Source organism: Pelodiscus sinensis, chromosome 2 (assembly GCF_052426305.1).
Source record: "Pelodiscus sinensis isolate ZL-2025 chromosome 2, ASM5242630v1, whole genome shotgun sequence".
In the NCBI taxonomy this organism is placed as follows: Eukaryota; Metazoa; Chordata; order Testudines; family Trionychidae; genus Pelodiscus; species Pelodiscus sinensis.
Window position 1 is genome coordinate 154,049,137 of NC_143053.1, and position 14,249 is coordinate 154,063,385.

At 41.4% G+C, this 14,249-nt stretch overlaps 1 protein-coding gene across 1 annotated transcript in view; it reads right to left on the reverse strand.

The window, feature by feature from the left end:
• Window positions 1-451: 451 nt before the first annotated feature.
• Window positions 452-14,249, reverse strand: part of INO80C (INO80 complex subunit C) — a 60,413-nt gene continuing 46,615 nt past the window's right edge. Inside the window, exons 5-6 of the mRNA XM_075921641.2 lie at window positions 7,610-7,727; window positions 452-3,035 (exon numbers count right to left, since the gene is read on the reverse strand). Coding sequence (XP_075777756.2) covers window positions 2,899-3,035; window positions 7,610-7,727 — 255 coding nt within the window. The 3' untranslated portion in view covers window positions 452-2,898. The remainder of the gene's footprint in view (window positions 3,036-7,609; window positions 7,728-14,249) is intronic.

Consider the following 14,249-nt stretch of genomic DNA (forward strand, 5'->3'; position numbering starts at 1 on the left):
AGCTAAACTTGTAGTTCTTTGGGTCGGGCTACATTAGGGGTGGGCATGACAGCCTCTGTGGGCTGCATTCAGCCCGCAGCTGCCCTGCTGCTCCCCTGCCCCCAGGCCAATCAAAACCGGAGATGGGAGAGGATGCAAAGTCTCCTCCCCTGCCAGAGGCATGTGGCACCAGAGGGAACCACCAGCTGCCTTAAAACAGCTGTCAGTTCTCTCTAGGCGCCACAAGCCCCTGGCAAGACAGGGGCAAGAGACTTTGTGCTCTCCCCCCAGGGGCTGGGGGAGCACGCAAAGTCTCCTCCCATTGCAGCACCTAGAGGGAACCACCAGCTGTTTTAAAACAGCTGGTGATTCTTTCTAGGCACTGGGGTGGGGGACAAGACTTTGTGCTGCCCCATCCTCAGGCCAATTAGGGTCCGTGGGTGGGGGAGCACAAGAGGTATCCTGGTCTTCAGAAATTCATGAAGTGGCCCCTTTTGAAAATTATTGCCCATCCCTGGGCCACACTGAAAACGCTGTAGCTGCACCCATGCAGTGCTTAAGTGAAGATCTTTTCCCATCAATGTAGTTAATCCACCTCCCAGAGAAGCAGTAGCGATGCCAATGGGAGAAGCTCTCCCAGTGACATAATACTGTCTACAAGAGGGGTTAGGGCAGTATAGCTACATTGCTTGGGTGGGGCATGGATTAGTCACACCCCTAGGCAACATCATTATACCGATATAGGTCTGTAGCATAGATCCTGTCTTAACTGCCACTCTGACCTTAACCCACACTGCTGTTACTGCAAGAATCTGAAATTGACCTACAGTGATAGGTGCCATTTGGGCTGCTATGTTTAGAGCTTGTCCAGGTGATGGGAAATTTGCATTGATAAAATTACAAGGGTATAATTCCACCGGTGCAAACTCTTAATGCCAACTCTATGTCACTAGGGTAAATTGCAACATGGGATGATTTATTTACATTAATGTTGTTACACTGGGGCAAATTTCCCTACTCTAAAGGGAATTAGGATCGTGGAATGAGGTGTACCGGTAGTTCGAATTAGAGAGCCTAATTCGAACTACCTACTCCGTGCCACGTGTAGCTGCCGGCACGGAGTTCGGACTAAGGGGGATTTAAAAATGGCGGCGCCTGGGAAGATACAAATGAAGCCCAGGATATTTAAATCCCGGGCTTCATTTGCAACTCCAGTTGCCCTCATTTGCCTACCTAGCTCGAACAACCGAGCTAGTGTAGACATTCCCTTTGTGTGGCACTCTAATGGTTCACTTAAGTAACTTGTATGTCTTACCTACAGTTCTGTTTCCTTGTTTGAATTAGGGCCTCTATGGACTAGCATTCATTTGTAGTGAAATTCCCTATTTGTTAGGGGTTTAATATTACAGTGCTGGTTTTGGGCACCTTGCTTCATGGGATGAGGTTGACTCTAACTATATTTTGCTGCCTGTTACTTAGTGACTCAGTTATAATTACAACTTGAGCTAACTCGTGTGTTTTTAGAACTGAGTCTGGAATAGCTTCTGCTTTTTGTGTGCTCTGAAACTAGCCTCCCCTGCAGACGTAATTTTTAAGCTGTCAAGAAATTCCTTCACTAGCCCTTAGCTTGACGAGATATTTGACCAATCTGTGTGCGGTTCCCTAAGGACACAACCAGAACTACTCATTATTTTTAACGTGACAGACTAACACAGCTGATAGTTTAACTGTGGTTGCAAATCTGTGCACTTAAGGATTGTTACCCCATGTTTAATAAAGGAAGTTGCATGTTTAATTAAAACTTGTTAGATGGAAAAAGTGATCTGTCCCGCATTCATTTGTGAGGTACAGATAGGCTGCATTGGTGAGTCCGTTTTTTCATTCCTTTCACTTGGTGGAATTTTGTGCAAAGTCAAGGTCAGCAGAGAGTCCCAGTTATAGTATATTGAGGAAGACTTTTGAAATTCACAAGGACAGATGCTAGGCTATTAAACTAATGTAAAGTTTAACAGAATCAAATAACTGATTTCTTGCAGTTAAGTAACTGCAAGAAGAATAAACCCCGGAGGCAAGATGCTGACAACAGTAAGTTTAAAAATATAAAAATCTCATGATCTAGTCCACTAATGTTACGATTTATATGTAATACTTTTTGTTTTTAGGCTACAGCAGCAGGGAAAGCGATGTTGTGTTCTTAAAACCTGTGATCTCATAGGTCATAAACTTTATTCAATTACACAAGCAATACTTACCAGTACTTTAACCACAGTTTATTAGTTATTATTAGGCATCTCAAGAGATTACTCCCATTGCATCCTAGACTGTGATTTACAATAGTGTAGTCATCTGAAACTACTGGATGTAAGCTCTTCAGATAATAGAAAATCAAGTCAAGCAGTACATGGAGATGCCAAGTGGACTTAAACAGAATGCTTTTTCTTACATGAAAATGTATTACTTTATTATATTCTACCCGCTTTTCAGCAAGCAAAGAAAAGTGGTTTGTAATCATAACACACAAGCTAAAATGAGAAAAATAAGCAGGCATTTTTATGAATTCTTGTAATATTTATGGGACCGTCATCTTCTTAGTGTGACTGAAGTGTTTTCTAGTAACACAAATATTGCTGGGCTGGCTCTTTAAAAAGGACTGTACATCTGATCTTTTCAGAATCTGATTATCTATGTGAACTTTTCTCCTTCCCACTGTATCTTAGAAATGAAAATTATATGCTAGTCTGTGCATATGTAAGCCACAAAAAATGAGTTACAGATTTTAAGAGCCTTGAAGCCAGTTCATAAATTCTCAAGTGATATACTGTCTTCACTTTATTAATAATAATTCATTTCTCTTTAAGGGAAGGGATTTCATGTGAGGTTTCAGCATTGATCTTCACAGAATAATTTATGAAACTTGTTTTAAATTTGTGGCCTACTGAAGAAAAGCAAATGTTCCCCTTTGCAGATTTGGAGACAAAGGCAGCACCTCACCATATCCCCCTGCTTCTTAGATTCTGTGGATACCCTTCGGTGGGGGCTCCATGAGGATCCAGATTCTGGGGTGGAAGAAAGTGAGAAAATGTTGGTGTCTGAGGCAATGTTCCCTCTTTAAAAGATTTTCCACCTATGAGTGAGTTTTTTCTTGTGCACTAGTATTGAGTTCATGTGACTTGTTCAGATGTGTACCACATTGTCACCCAAGTTATTAATAAATATCTCATAAACCTCTATTTTCCCTCTATTGCCATGTCTCCCACCCTCCCCTCGCCCCATTTGCTCCCCTGGTGCCTGCTGCTGCCCCCCACCTCTTACCCTCCTCTGCTATCCTGGCTCCTTCCCTTCTCAATCCCCTCAGCCCTTTGGAGACCTGCCCCTCTCCCCATCCTCCTTGACCCCTGTGCCCACTCCTACTCTAGCCCCACTCTGATCATCCGTAGCTACCCATCCCCTCTCCTAACACCTCCCTCTACCTACCTGCCCTGCCTCTCCCGTCTGGTGCCCATCCCGCCCCTCCATGTGGCTGCCCTTCTGTTTAACCCCCACAATCCCCCTGGCTCCTGCACCTTCCCTTAACACTGCACTTTCCTGGTGCCTCTCCCTTCTCTGTCCCTGCCCTCCTTCTCGCTGGTACCCATCCCCTCACCACCCTCTGCCCCAATTCTCCTCAGGCCCCCACACATGACTTGCTCCATCCCCACCTTCCTCATATGCCCACCCCTCCTTTCAACCCCTCTTCTCCTGGTACCCACTCCTCCCCTCGCCTCTTCCTCCCTCTTGCCCCCATTGTCTCTCCCTCTCCTCTCCCAGCATCACCCTGTCCCCTCCCTTCTTCCACCCCCACTGACATCTCCCCTCCCCACTCCTGTCCTTTTCCTCATTGTCTCCTCTTTGCCCCTGGAATTTGTCTCTCATCCACCCTATTCCATGGTGCCTGCTCCTTTCTTCTCCTGCCCTGGCCACCTCCTCTCCCCTCAGCACAAGCCCCTTACTCTCTTCACCCACCCTCACTTTAGTTCTCCCCCTACCTCTTCCCTAACTTTCTACTTTCAACGTGGAAAGCAGTTTGCGGGGGCTGGAGCAGAGGCAGACCTAAAATAGGCACGCAACTTAGAGGGAACACTGCTCTGAGGGTGACTGCTTTCCATGGTATCCATCAACATGGCTCTATATAGAGGAACAGCTACGTAGGGGAAAATGGGGTGCTACTATCAGTTGATAAATCACTCATGAATATAATAAGAGTTTATTAATACCAGCCTGCTCGAGATTAAAATAAATGGTGGCCTGTATCAATGGGTGACAACTTATAGATGGTGATGTTTTACATTAAACAGTTAACTCCTTCCAAAATCATGAGCAGACAATGCTGCACATGGGGCTGTCTTAAAAGTCAAAATCCATTCTCTCAATAAGGTGCTCCCTTCCCAAAAGTTTGCCGTTTCAAAATGTCTTCCTTTCTAAGTTTTCATTACCATTTAAATGAAATGTATAAGGTTACATGTTCTTTTCAGTCTTCAACTCTCTGTAAGATGCTCCAGAATATATATATTTTAAGAACTACTCCTCAATAGTATGTATTAGCTTCTTGGTTTGTTCAACTTTCAATTTGTATGTAATTACAAAGATGATCCTGCTCTTGCTGAAACGAGAGATGATAGTAGCAGATCCAGATCCAAGATCGAGTGATTAACAGTCAGATATTGGAAAAGATTTATAGTTCAACTTTCTGCCAGTTGAAGTATATGTTGATTATTCCACAGAGTAAACTGACTTTTTTAAGTTTAATGTTATATGTCCAGGGTGAATTACTTCCTATTATGATTACGCCACAGCTCAATCTGTGAGAGTCACTTGGGATGAGGGGGAAAAAAATAAAAAAAGTAGTAGTAGCTAACAAGGAAGAGGGAGAAGAAAAAGATAACCTAACAAACATGCATCAAGAGAAGGGTCACCAAGTATTGTTTTTAAAAACAATCAGAACCTCTAGTAAGTATGATTTCATTCAATATGACAAAGGTTATCAAAAGTAGTATTTAATGTACTTATATAAATATATATGCTGTACAGCAGAACATTTTAAACAAATATGATTACATACGGACATTGTATGATTCCATATAGCTATGCCCCCAATAGCAATCCTGCTAGAGACTCTAAACACCTCTGTGAAGTGCTAAAGCTTGTCCTTTCCACCAACAGAAATTGGTTCAATAAAATATATTATTCCACCCTGCTTGATCTCTTAAATCCTGTGACCAACAGGGCTACAACAAAACTGGAGGAGGGGGAAAGTGGACTCTTAAAGTATGCCTGTAGGGATTTGTATCAAAAGAACTTTAAATTTATTTGTGGGAGCCAATAACCTGTGTTGAAATCCAATTTTCTGAGCTGCTGTCTGCCCAGTCAAAGCAACACTGATCTTACCATAGTAACAGTAGTACTACACTATTACATTTCATATCAAAGTTAAGCTCATCTTAAACACATCCTCAGTGTATAAAGGAAGGAGAAAACATCTCTTTTAAAACATTATAACCAGGAATGTGGCCTTGATGTTAACTGACATTATATTCTGTTCTGGGATATAGTTGAGGCATTATCCAATATCCAAGGATTTGAGGGACCTGCTCTAAGCACATCAAAAAGATTATTTTAATTGACTTTGTTTTGAGTATTGGATCATTTTAAAAAATGGGATTTAAATCCCAGATACATCTAGTAAAATTTGAAATTTCCCATTAATTAATCTTTCTATTTAGGAGTTACAAGTGAGCCAATGTTGACAGTGTTCTGTGTATTCATCCCTGTAGTAGAGAAAAATCTATAATAATAATAATAATTAGCATTTATATAGGGCTGTGTGTGCAAAACACAGTGCAGACACTCATTGCTGGGAGTTTAGACTCCTAAGTATCATTAGCCCCATTTCACAAATGAGAAAATGGAGACATCAATGAAGCAATTTGCTCAAGGTAACACAGTGAGTCCACGGCAGAGCTGTCATTAGAACAGATTGGCTATCATGCGCTCAGGTTCAGTTCACAAGACCACAATGACTCAATTTCTCTTTAACTTGACCATTAAAATTCAATAAAGGACTATGGGATTAAGAACCAGTGGTGCGGTGAGGAGGAGGTGAAGTGGAGGAAACAAATTTGACAAGAAGCCGGGGTGCAAGTACTAGCTGGGCCAAAAGACTGGGAGAGGGAGCTAGAGACAGACTGGACAAGTAGCTCGGAGGGAGACTGGATCTGGAAGCATGGATGGGACAGCATGTGTGACACTGGAAACCAGAGCTGGCAAAGAATTACTGTGTGATGAGACAGGACAGAGGGAACTGGGACTCATTGGGCATGCAGATAAGAGACCATGAGCTGAAAGAGTGAGGTAGGGATCTGGGAATAAACAGAGTAAAGGTATGGGGGAGGAGTATGAACAAACTGGGAGCCCAAAAGGGCAGGATGAGAACTTGTGGGGCAAGGACACTGGGGCAGAGAGCCAGGCATGGGGAAGGGAGAACAGACAGAGACTGGAAAGCCTGAAGCACAAGGAATGATGCTTGAGGAGGTAGAATTGGCACAACAGATCATGCCCACTAGATCACACTGCCCTCCAAAGCCTGGAATGGAATCCAAGATTCCTGAGTCTCCTCATTACTCTCCTGTCAACAGATATCTGCGAAATCAGTCATCAATATCTCTAATACCCCACTAGTGCAGGTCCACAGCGCAGATGCCAACCTAGTATTGGTACCTTCACTAGTTCATGCGACAGAGGTCAGTATTGTGATTCTGAAGATTCTGACCCTGTTAATGAATCATATGGGTTTTTATATTATGCTAATGATGGTATTTCTGTTCATTCAGATTGCTTTTTTAAAAAGCTAGGAAACTTCATGCAAAAAACTGCATTAAAAAGACCATTATTAAGGTTGCAAAGTCATACTCTCGAAAGTTAAGGAAATGCCAGAATTTAGGCTGCCTATACAACTTTAATTCACCCCTTGTTTCACTATTCGTTATGTCTGAGTCTTGTATCATAGTTTGTGTATATAATTTTAATTATGCTGACAATTTCCTTCACTGCTAAAATATGCCAATATTGTGTTTCTATTTCCTCACCCAGTGCCATGGCCCATATTAAGATAATTAAGTTTGCAATATAACTATTAGCACATGTACAGATGTGTTCATTTTCAATACATTTAATGGACATTAACCAACTAGTTTCCACAGCAGCATTCAGAGAAGTATTTGTGGAGAGGGGCAAACTGAGGCAAAGAAGTTGTGACTTTTCCACAGCCACAAAAGGAAATCCATATGCCAGGTGAGTTTAGAACTCAGAATCAGATCGCTCATTCGTCTTCTGAGACAAATATCAATACACATAACAATAGCGAGGGTGAAATCCTGGCCCCACTGAAATTAATGGCAAAACTGACAAAATGTATCAAAATTAAAACTAAACATTCTTTCGAATGCACAGTTCAATACCAGCCACTTCCAGACATAAATATATATTTGTAATAACCCCCCTATATATAACCTCAATACTACAATTCTATTTAAAACACTGAATGTTATCCCAGTCCATCACTGGTCATTCAAAGGTAAGTCTCAGGGAACTATACTTGTTGCTTTTCTTAATGCCAGGTAACCTGTAACGACATCTGAAGGAAGCATCCGAATGTAGGCAAATTCCTCAATGCTACTGAATCTCAGCTTGCTCTGTGGATCTGTATAATTGGCCTGGAAAAGAAACAATGGCAGAGATACCATTCAGAGAAAAATCTCAGTACAAATGTCAAAACAAAACATTTCTTGAGTTCATAATAATATGTATAAAAATTTAAAAATGTATAATAGGTTACCATGTGACAAAGTCAATCCTTCTTTCTTCCCTCACATGTCAAAACTTTTACAAGAACTAAACGGTTCCATGGAAAAGCTTTTACATCAAAATTCGTTAGACATGAAAGTGCTAAAAGACCTTCACATACAAAAGTACACAGCAGGAAAACAAACTACTACAGTCCTCTATCTTCACCCTAACAACTATATATCTGATACAGTTTTCTACACAGTAATTTGCCAAAGAATGGTGTTTGTGCCAATAAGTTACCAATAAAGCAGCTGAGTTATGGGTGGTCTGATAGCTTTGGCTTGATTTTTCTTCTTGTTTCAGATGGTTTGTAGCTTTCGTTTTCTTTAAAATGCAAAGGTTTTTTAAAAGAAAAGCTTGTGTTTCTGTGACTGAACTGATAAGAAATTTGACCTCGGGGTTTTGCATTATTCCAAATGTAGCTGTGACAACACTAACACTGGACTAGTTTGTATTCTCCACTTCTGCTACATTTGGATTAGAGCTTCCTAGATGAGGTTCCAGCTCCACCCCATCAACCATCTCTCCCTGGTGCCCCAGAAATCTTGAGTGTATTTTAGCTATCGCACTCAGCACTTTGGGTAGAGCAAGAAGAGAAACACCCTACTCTCCAGGGTATTGTTCTCTCTGCCCAAGGCCCACACGAAATAACCCTGTTCACATTATCTTATGTTGTGCCCATCAGTGCTCTGAGACCTTCCTTCCTTGCTCTCCCTGACAAGAGATTTGGGATGGTGGAAGGCTATGAGGCGGTGGAAGCTTGGTGTCCTGAAGAAGCATATTACCACAGAAGCTAAGGGACGGGAAGTACTACAGAAGCACATTGCAAGTAAACCCAAATTCAAGGTGTAGTGTTGAACTCCTTGCCAGTTCCAATGCTGGGAAGGAAATGTTCTCCATGGCAGAATAATTTAGGTGGGGGACTCTAAAAGAGAAAGTTCAGTACGTGGCTATTGGGAAGCAATCTAGTCAATTGCCATGGCTGAGTTATGTAGAAGAGTAGACTGAGGCCTATTACCATGTAGCATTTAAAAAATGTAAACTAGGTGGCTGTGCCCCTGGCTCGCTGTGCTCGCCAACCCCCTTTTTGGCCAGGGAGGGCCCACTTCTCTCCCCGTCTTTGCCAGGCCCAGCTCTCTCCCCCAGGTCAGCCCTGACCCAAACCCTTTCCCCCACTCTGGTCTTGGCAGTCCCAGCTCTCCCCCCAGTCACTGGGGGACTGGGCTGGGCCTGGCTGGAGGCCGCACTGGGGAGGAGAGATGCTGAATGGCTGTAGGCAGAGGGAGGGGCTACAGGACACAGAGTGATGTGATGATACCACTCTCTTGTCTTGTAGGAAAAGTTTTTTTTATATATAGAGTGAGAGAACCAACAATTTAACACGGAAAATATTTAAAGAAATAAACCTTTCCATGTAGTTTTTAGAAAATTGCAAATGTAGGATATGACGAAGGGCCAATATCGTACAAGATGATGGAAATGAGTTATCCTGAGTATATATTTGTAAATACATCTGAGTTCTATTGAGTTTGGCTCAAGGTCTGTAAGAAAAGTCTAAACAACAGATTGATTTTTAAAGGGACAACAGCAGTAAGTTTTTCAGTTAAATAGTATCTACTTATTTACTGCATTTCATGAAATGTTTGTTAAAACTTTGTGACCCTGAAAGGATCCTCTACAAGTCATACTTCAAACTGGAGGTCAAGCCATTACTATATACTACATGTAATTACCATCTAGTGATTTCCAGATAAATGATGCCAGAAATAATCTGATTAAAACTTTTTCAAATATTTCTGTAATAATTAAACCAGATGAAAAAGCAGAGAAATGCAATTTTGCAAGGAAAAAGCCCTCCACATTTTGTAAACTAAGTCAAAGGTCACAGATACTTTTTATCATGTTTGAAGTACGTAATCATCTTGGTCTGTTTCTACAGCAATGAAGCTGATATGAAAGGCAGAGAAATTCAAGTATTTGAGTAATTTTTTTCTGATAGATGACTTTGACCTGTATGTTAATATGAACATAGGCCTATCTTCTAAATTTCAACAGAAGAGTTTGTGTGTAAAAAAATGCAAATGCAATCCATAAATACAATTATTTTTGAACTTTTAACACATGCCACACTAAAACTATAAATTGACTGCCTTGTTAGACCATGAAGGGATATAACTCCATTTGTGTTACCACACACAAAGAGACCAGAATCAACAGAATTCAGTTGTGGTATGTAAAATAACTGCTGATACAGTGAGGAGAAAGTTTTAATGCACTCCTCATTTTATATAAGACAGGGCATTTAATACTTCCTTGGCATGAGTAATGCTAAAGAATTTATTGTACATATCATTTCTTGGGGAATCCTGCACTCCTCACAGGAAACATTCTCACACAAATGCTATGAGATTTCTCACAGAGAACAGGGTGACTTTTTTGGACTAGACTTCTAAGATATCTCATTACTCACTGCATCTTCCCTTTAGGAAGTGATTTTAAGTATAAATGATGTGCTTCTTATGAATCAATTCTAGCCTCAGCAATTTAAAGGACACATCATCTCTTATTTTAATAAGAAAGGCTGTTAAACAAGATATTTTGATCACAGTCAAGAAAAACCTTCCAGCCATAAGCATAATAGGAAATCTGACCCAAGATGTATTCAGAAGATGTTTTATTATCTCATCCTCCCAAACTACCCTATTTGCCTATTTCATCTACCTGTTGTGTCCTGTCTCACCTATAGAATAAGAGACGTCTGATTAAATTGTTCACGTAGCACCTAGTACAACTGTACTCAGATCCTTCCTTGGGGATCTGGGTGCTATCATAATAGAGATAATATTCTAGTTAAAAAACACAAACTGGCTGGCTGGGGAGTGGTTTCATTAGATGATGAGCAGTGTCACAAATGACAGGGGAAGAAGTCATGTGTCTGAATCAGTGGTCTGACTGACAGAACCCTGCAAATCTGTGGATATCTGCTTTATATCTGCAGGTGTCTGTATCCGTGGATGTAAATGCAGATTCTCATTTTTGCAGATATGGATACACATTTTGTATCTAGAACTGCAAATTTGCAAATATCCATTTTATGTCCATGAGTAGCCACAGATGTGGATGCGGATATCTGCAATCATTTTTACAGATACAAATTTTGGATCTGCTTAGGGCTCCACTGATCAACCCTCTAGATTTAGGAGCTGCCAGATGAGATTCTAGTGGTCCATTCAATTTCTCAGGTATCAGTCAGAGAGGAAGAATCCTATGGGAGACATTAATCTCATTTGATGTCATTCACCAACTGCTTTATTTTATAATATAATCAAAGAAATATGTTAAAATTAAGGTTGCAAAGTGCTCAAAAGTTAGAAAATGCCTGAACTAATGTTGCCCGTACAAGTTTAATTTCAGCCCCCTTGTGTGTATGCATTATAATACAATCTTTAATTACACGATCACATTCCATTTTTTCTGCAGCAGTCGATGCTCAAAATGGATAGTGCTTGTGACAGATCTCTTCCCATCCTTCTTCACTCCCCCCAGTTTGGGAACCCATGGTCAAGACTATCAACTGTAAACAGCCTCCTTTGTCCTTTAAGTCTTAGCTAAAGACTAAGTTGGTCCTAAGAATTCATGTGATCTCCTGCTCCCCTCCCCAACTGGTAGGGCCTGACCAAGTAATTTCCATGCAAGAGTGGGATGTAGAAACAGAATCCCCACCCCAAGTGGAATCTATGAAACAATGGGAAATTAGAAGTAGCAGTTTCTTGGTCTTTGACTAGCATGACACACCTAAGAGGATAATTGAGGAGATTTCCCTGGTTTTGGAGGTTTATCTTAAGAACAATTTTAGGGTGAGGTTGTGATGAGCTTGAGTGTATGTTAGAATTAGCTAAGCTTTTTTGGGGGGGAGGCGGGTTATTTTGAATTTCTAATCTACTTTGCTCTGCCTGTTTTCACTTGTAACTAGTTAAATCCTACTGCTTGTACTTAATAAAAATCACTATTTACTATCAAGCCCATTGTAAATAACTTTTACCTGGGGCAATCAGTGTGTACATCCTTCTTTCATTATTATAGGGGGCTTCCCTAAACAATTCATTTGGGGTTCTGATCCCATTTAGGGAGTGGTCTCCTTAGAAGCTGGGCCCTAAGCTGCAGTTTTCTCAGACCGGAAGTGTTTTAGTGACTATATTGCTCCTGAGATGGTGGGGTGTGTGTGTGTGTGATCTCACTTCTGTGCCGTGGCTGGGGGAAACCATATGAGCAGGTCCAGCAAGACAGGGTGGTGAGAAGCCCCAGAGAGCAAGAAGGCGAGTGGCAGTGGCTTTGTCAGCACCTGGGGAAGCACCCTTAAGGGGGTCTTCTGTGATCACATTCTATCACAGTGCTCACTTAATAAGCAACTATTCAGAGCTTTGCTTTCTCTTCATGGTTTGATGTGTAGCTCAGTACTGTATTTACTGCAGCTACTCTAACCCTGTTCTGAAAATAGAGATATTAATTTCCCCAGGCAGTCTTCTCTGACTATCATCACTACAGCATCTGAATGATTCACAATGAATTTATGCTTACATACCCTTGAGGTAGAGAAGTATTATATCCTAGCTTTAGGGATAGAAACTGTGGCACAGAGTTTAAGGTCAAAAGTGTCCATCAATTTTGGGTTTGAGATGCTCAGGGCCTGCTTTTTCCAGCGTATTTACCATTATATGGTACTTTCCATGTTCAAAGCAAAGCTTCTATGGCAGCAATGGGCAACCTACGTGGACTGCATGAGTGGAACTCCTTCATCACACTGGGCTGCAAGATGGTCGTAACCAAGACAATCTCCCAGGATAGGGCAGTTTTTGTAACTGCATTTGCATACCTAGTACTTGTGGGGTGTGCCAATTAAACTACAGCAGAACTCTGATTGGATACAGAGGGAGCACCCAGCTCTCACAGTCAATGGTGCGTGCAATCAGCACACACATCACTTCACATGCCCTTGCTTTATGTGCATGTCACTTCAGTAATACCAGCAGGAAAAAAATACCTGGATAGAAGCCAGCGAAATCAAGAAACCCTGCACAAAGGCAACAGTAGACCAAATGTCTTCTGCGCCACACATAGAACCCTGCTGGGCCGCATGTGGCCCTCAGGGCATAGGTTGCCCACCACTGTACTATGGGCTTCAGTTTTTCTGCACTCAGCTCAGCACTTTTGTAAATCAGACCCTACATGTTTCAAGGTAGGCATCCAGAAACTGAGGAACCACACAATTAATTTTAAAGTATAGTTTAAGTGACTTGACTAATATCACATGGGAAATTGGTAGCAGAGATCAAAGTAAACTCCAAGTCTTTAGGGCAGCATTCAACAGCATTAACTATGCTCAGTGAAGATGGACTTTTTGAAGAATTTAGCTGCCAAATTCCAGTGACCCTCTACTAAACATATCTGAACTGGCATCTTATAATTTGGCTAAATTTGGGTGTGTTTCCACAACAGTAGCAAAAAGATACATCTGACACAAAATAAAATTATTGCCAAATTCCAACTTCATACTCCAAATCACAGGAGCATGAGAGCTTCTCAATAAAACAGCTGAAAGAATTTTTTAACACAAACCAAACAATGATTTTTTCTTTAATCTTATTCTCTGTAGCTATTGAATCGTTTTTCCAAATAAGACTAAGAATAATAAGCTGGAGGCAGATATTTGACATAGAAAGTTTTGACCTGAATGGTGAAGTTTGGAAAAATTATAAGCAACTGAAAATAGGTCCCTTCCTGTAATGGGAAGTATGTGTAGATGTGTGAGAGGAACCAGAATCTACTTCTGAGAAGGGGAAATATAGGGGAACTTGTGCAGCTATATCATGAGGCAAAGCCTTTAATCTGCTTTGGCTCTTTAGCCATGGAGTCCACTTAGATCTTGGAAGCATGTGATACAGAGGCATTTTAGATCAAGCTTTGTCCTTAAATCAATGGGGCATGCTTAAGCACATTGCTGAAGTGGGACCTACCTGAATACGTCTTAATTTTGTATTGTGAGAAATGAGATGCCAATTTAGGGTACGTCTAGACTACATGCCTCTGTCGCCAGAGGCATGTAGATTAGGCTACCCGACACAGTAAAATGAAGCAGCGATTTAAATAATCGCCGCTTCATTTAAATGTACATGGCTGCCGCGCTGAGCCGACAAACAGCTGATCAGCTGTTTTGTCGGCTCAACGCGATAGTCTGGACGCTCCCCTGCCGACATCAAAGGTATTTGTCGACCACCCAGGTAAACCTCATCCCAGGAGGTTTACCTGGGTGGTCAACAAATACCTTTGATGTCGGCAGGGGAGCGTCCAGACTATCGCGCTGAGCTGACAAACAGCTGATCAGCTGTTTG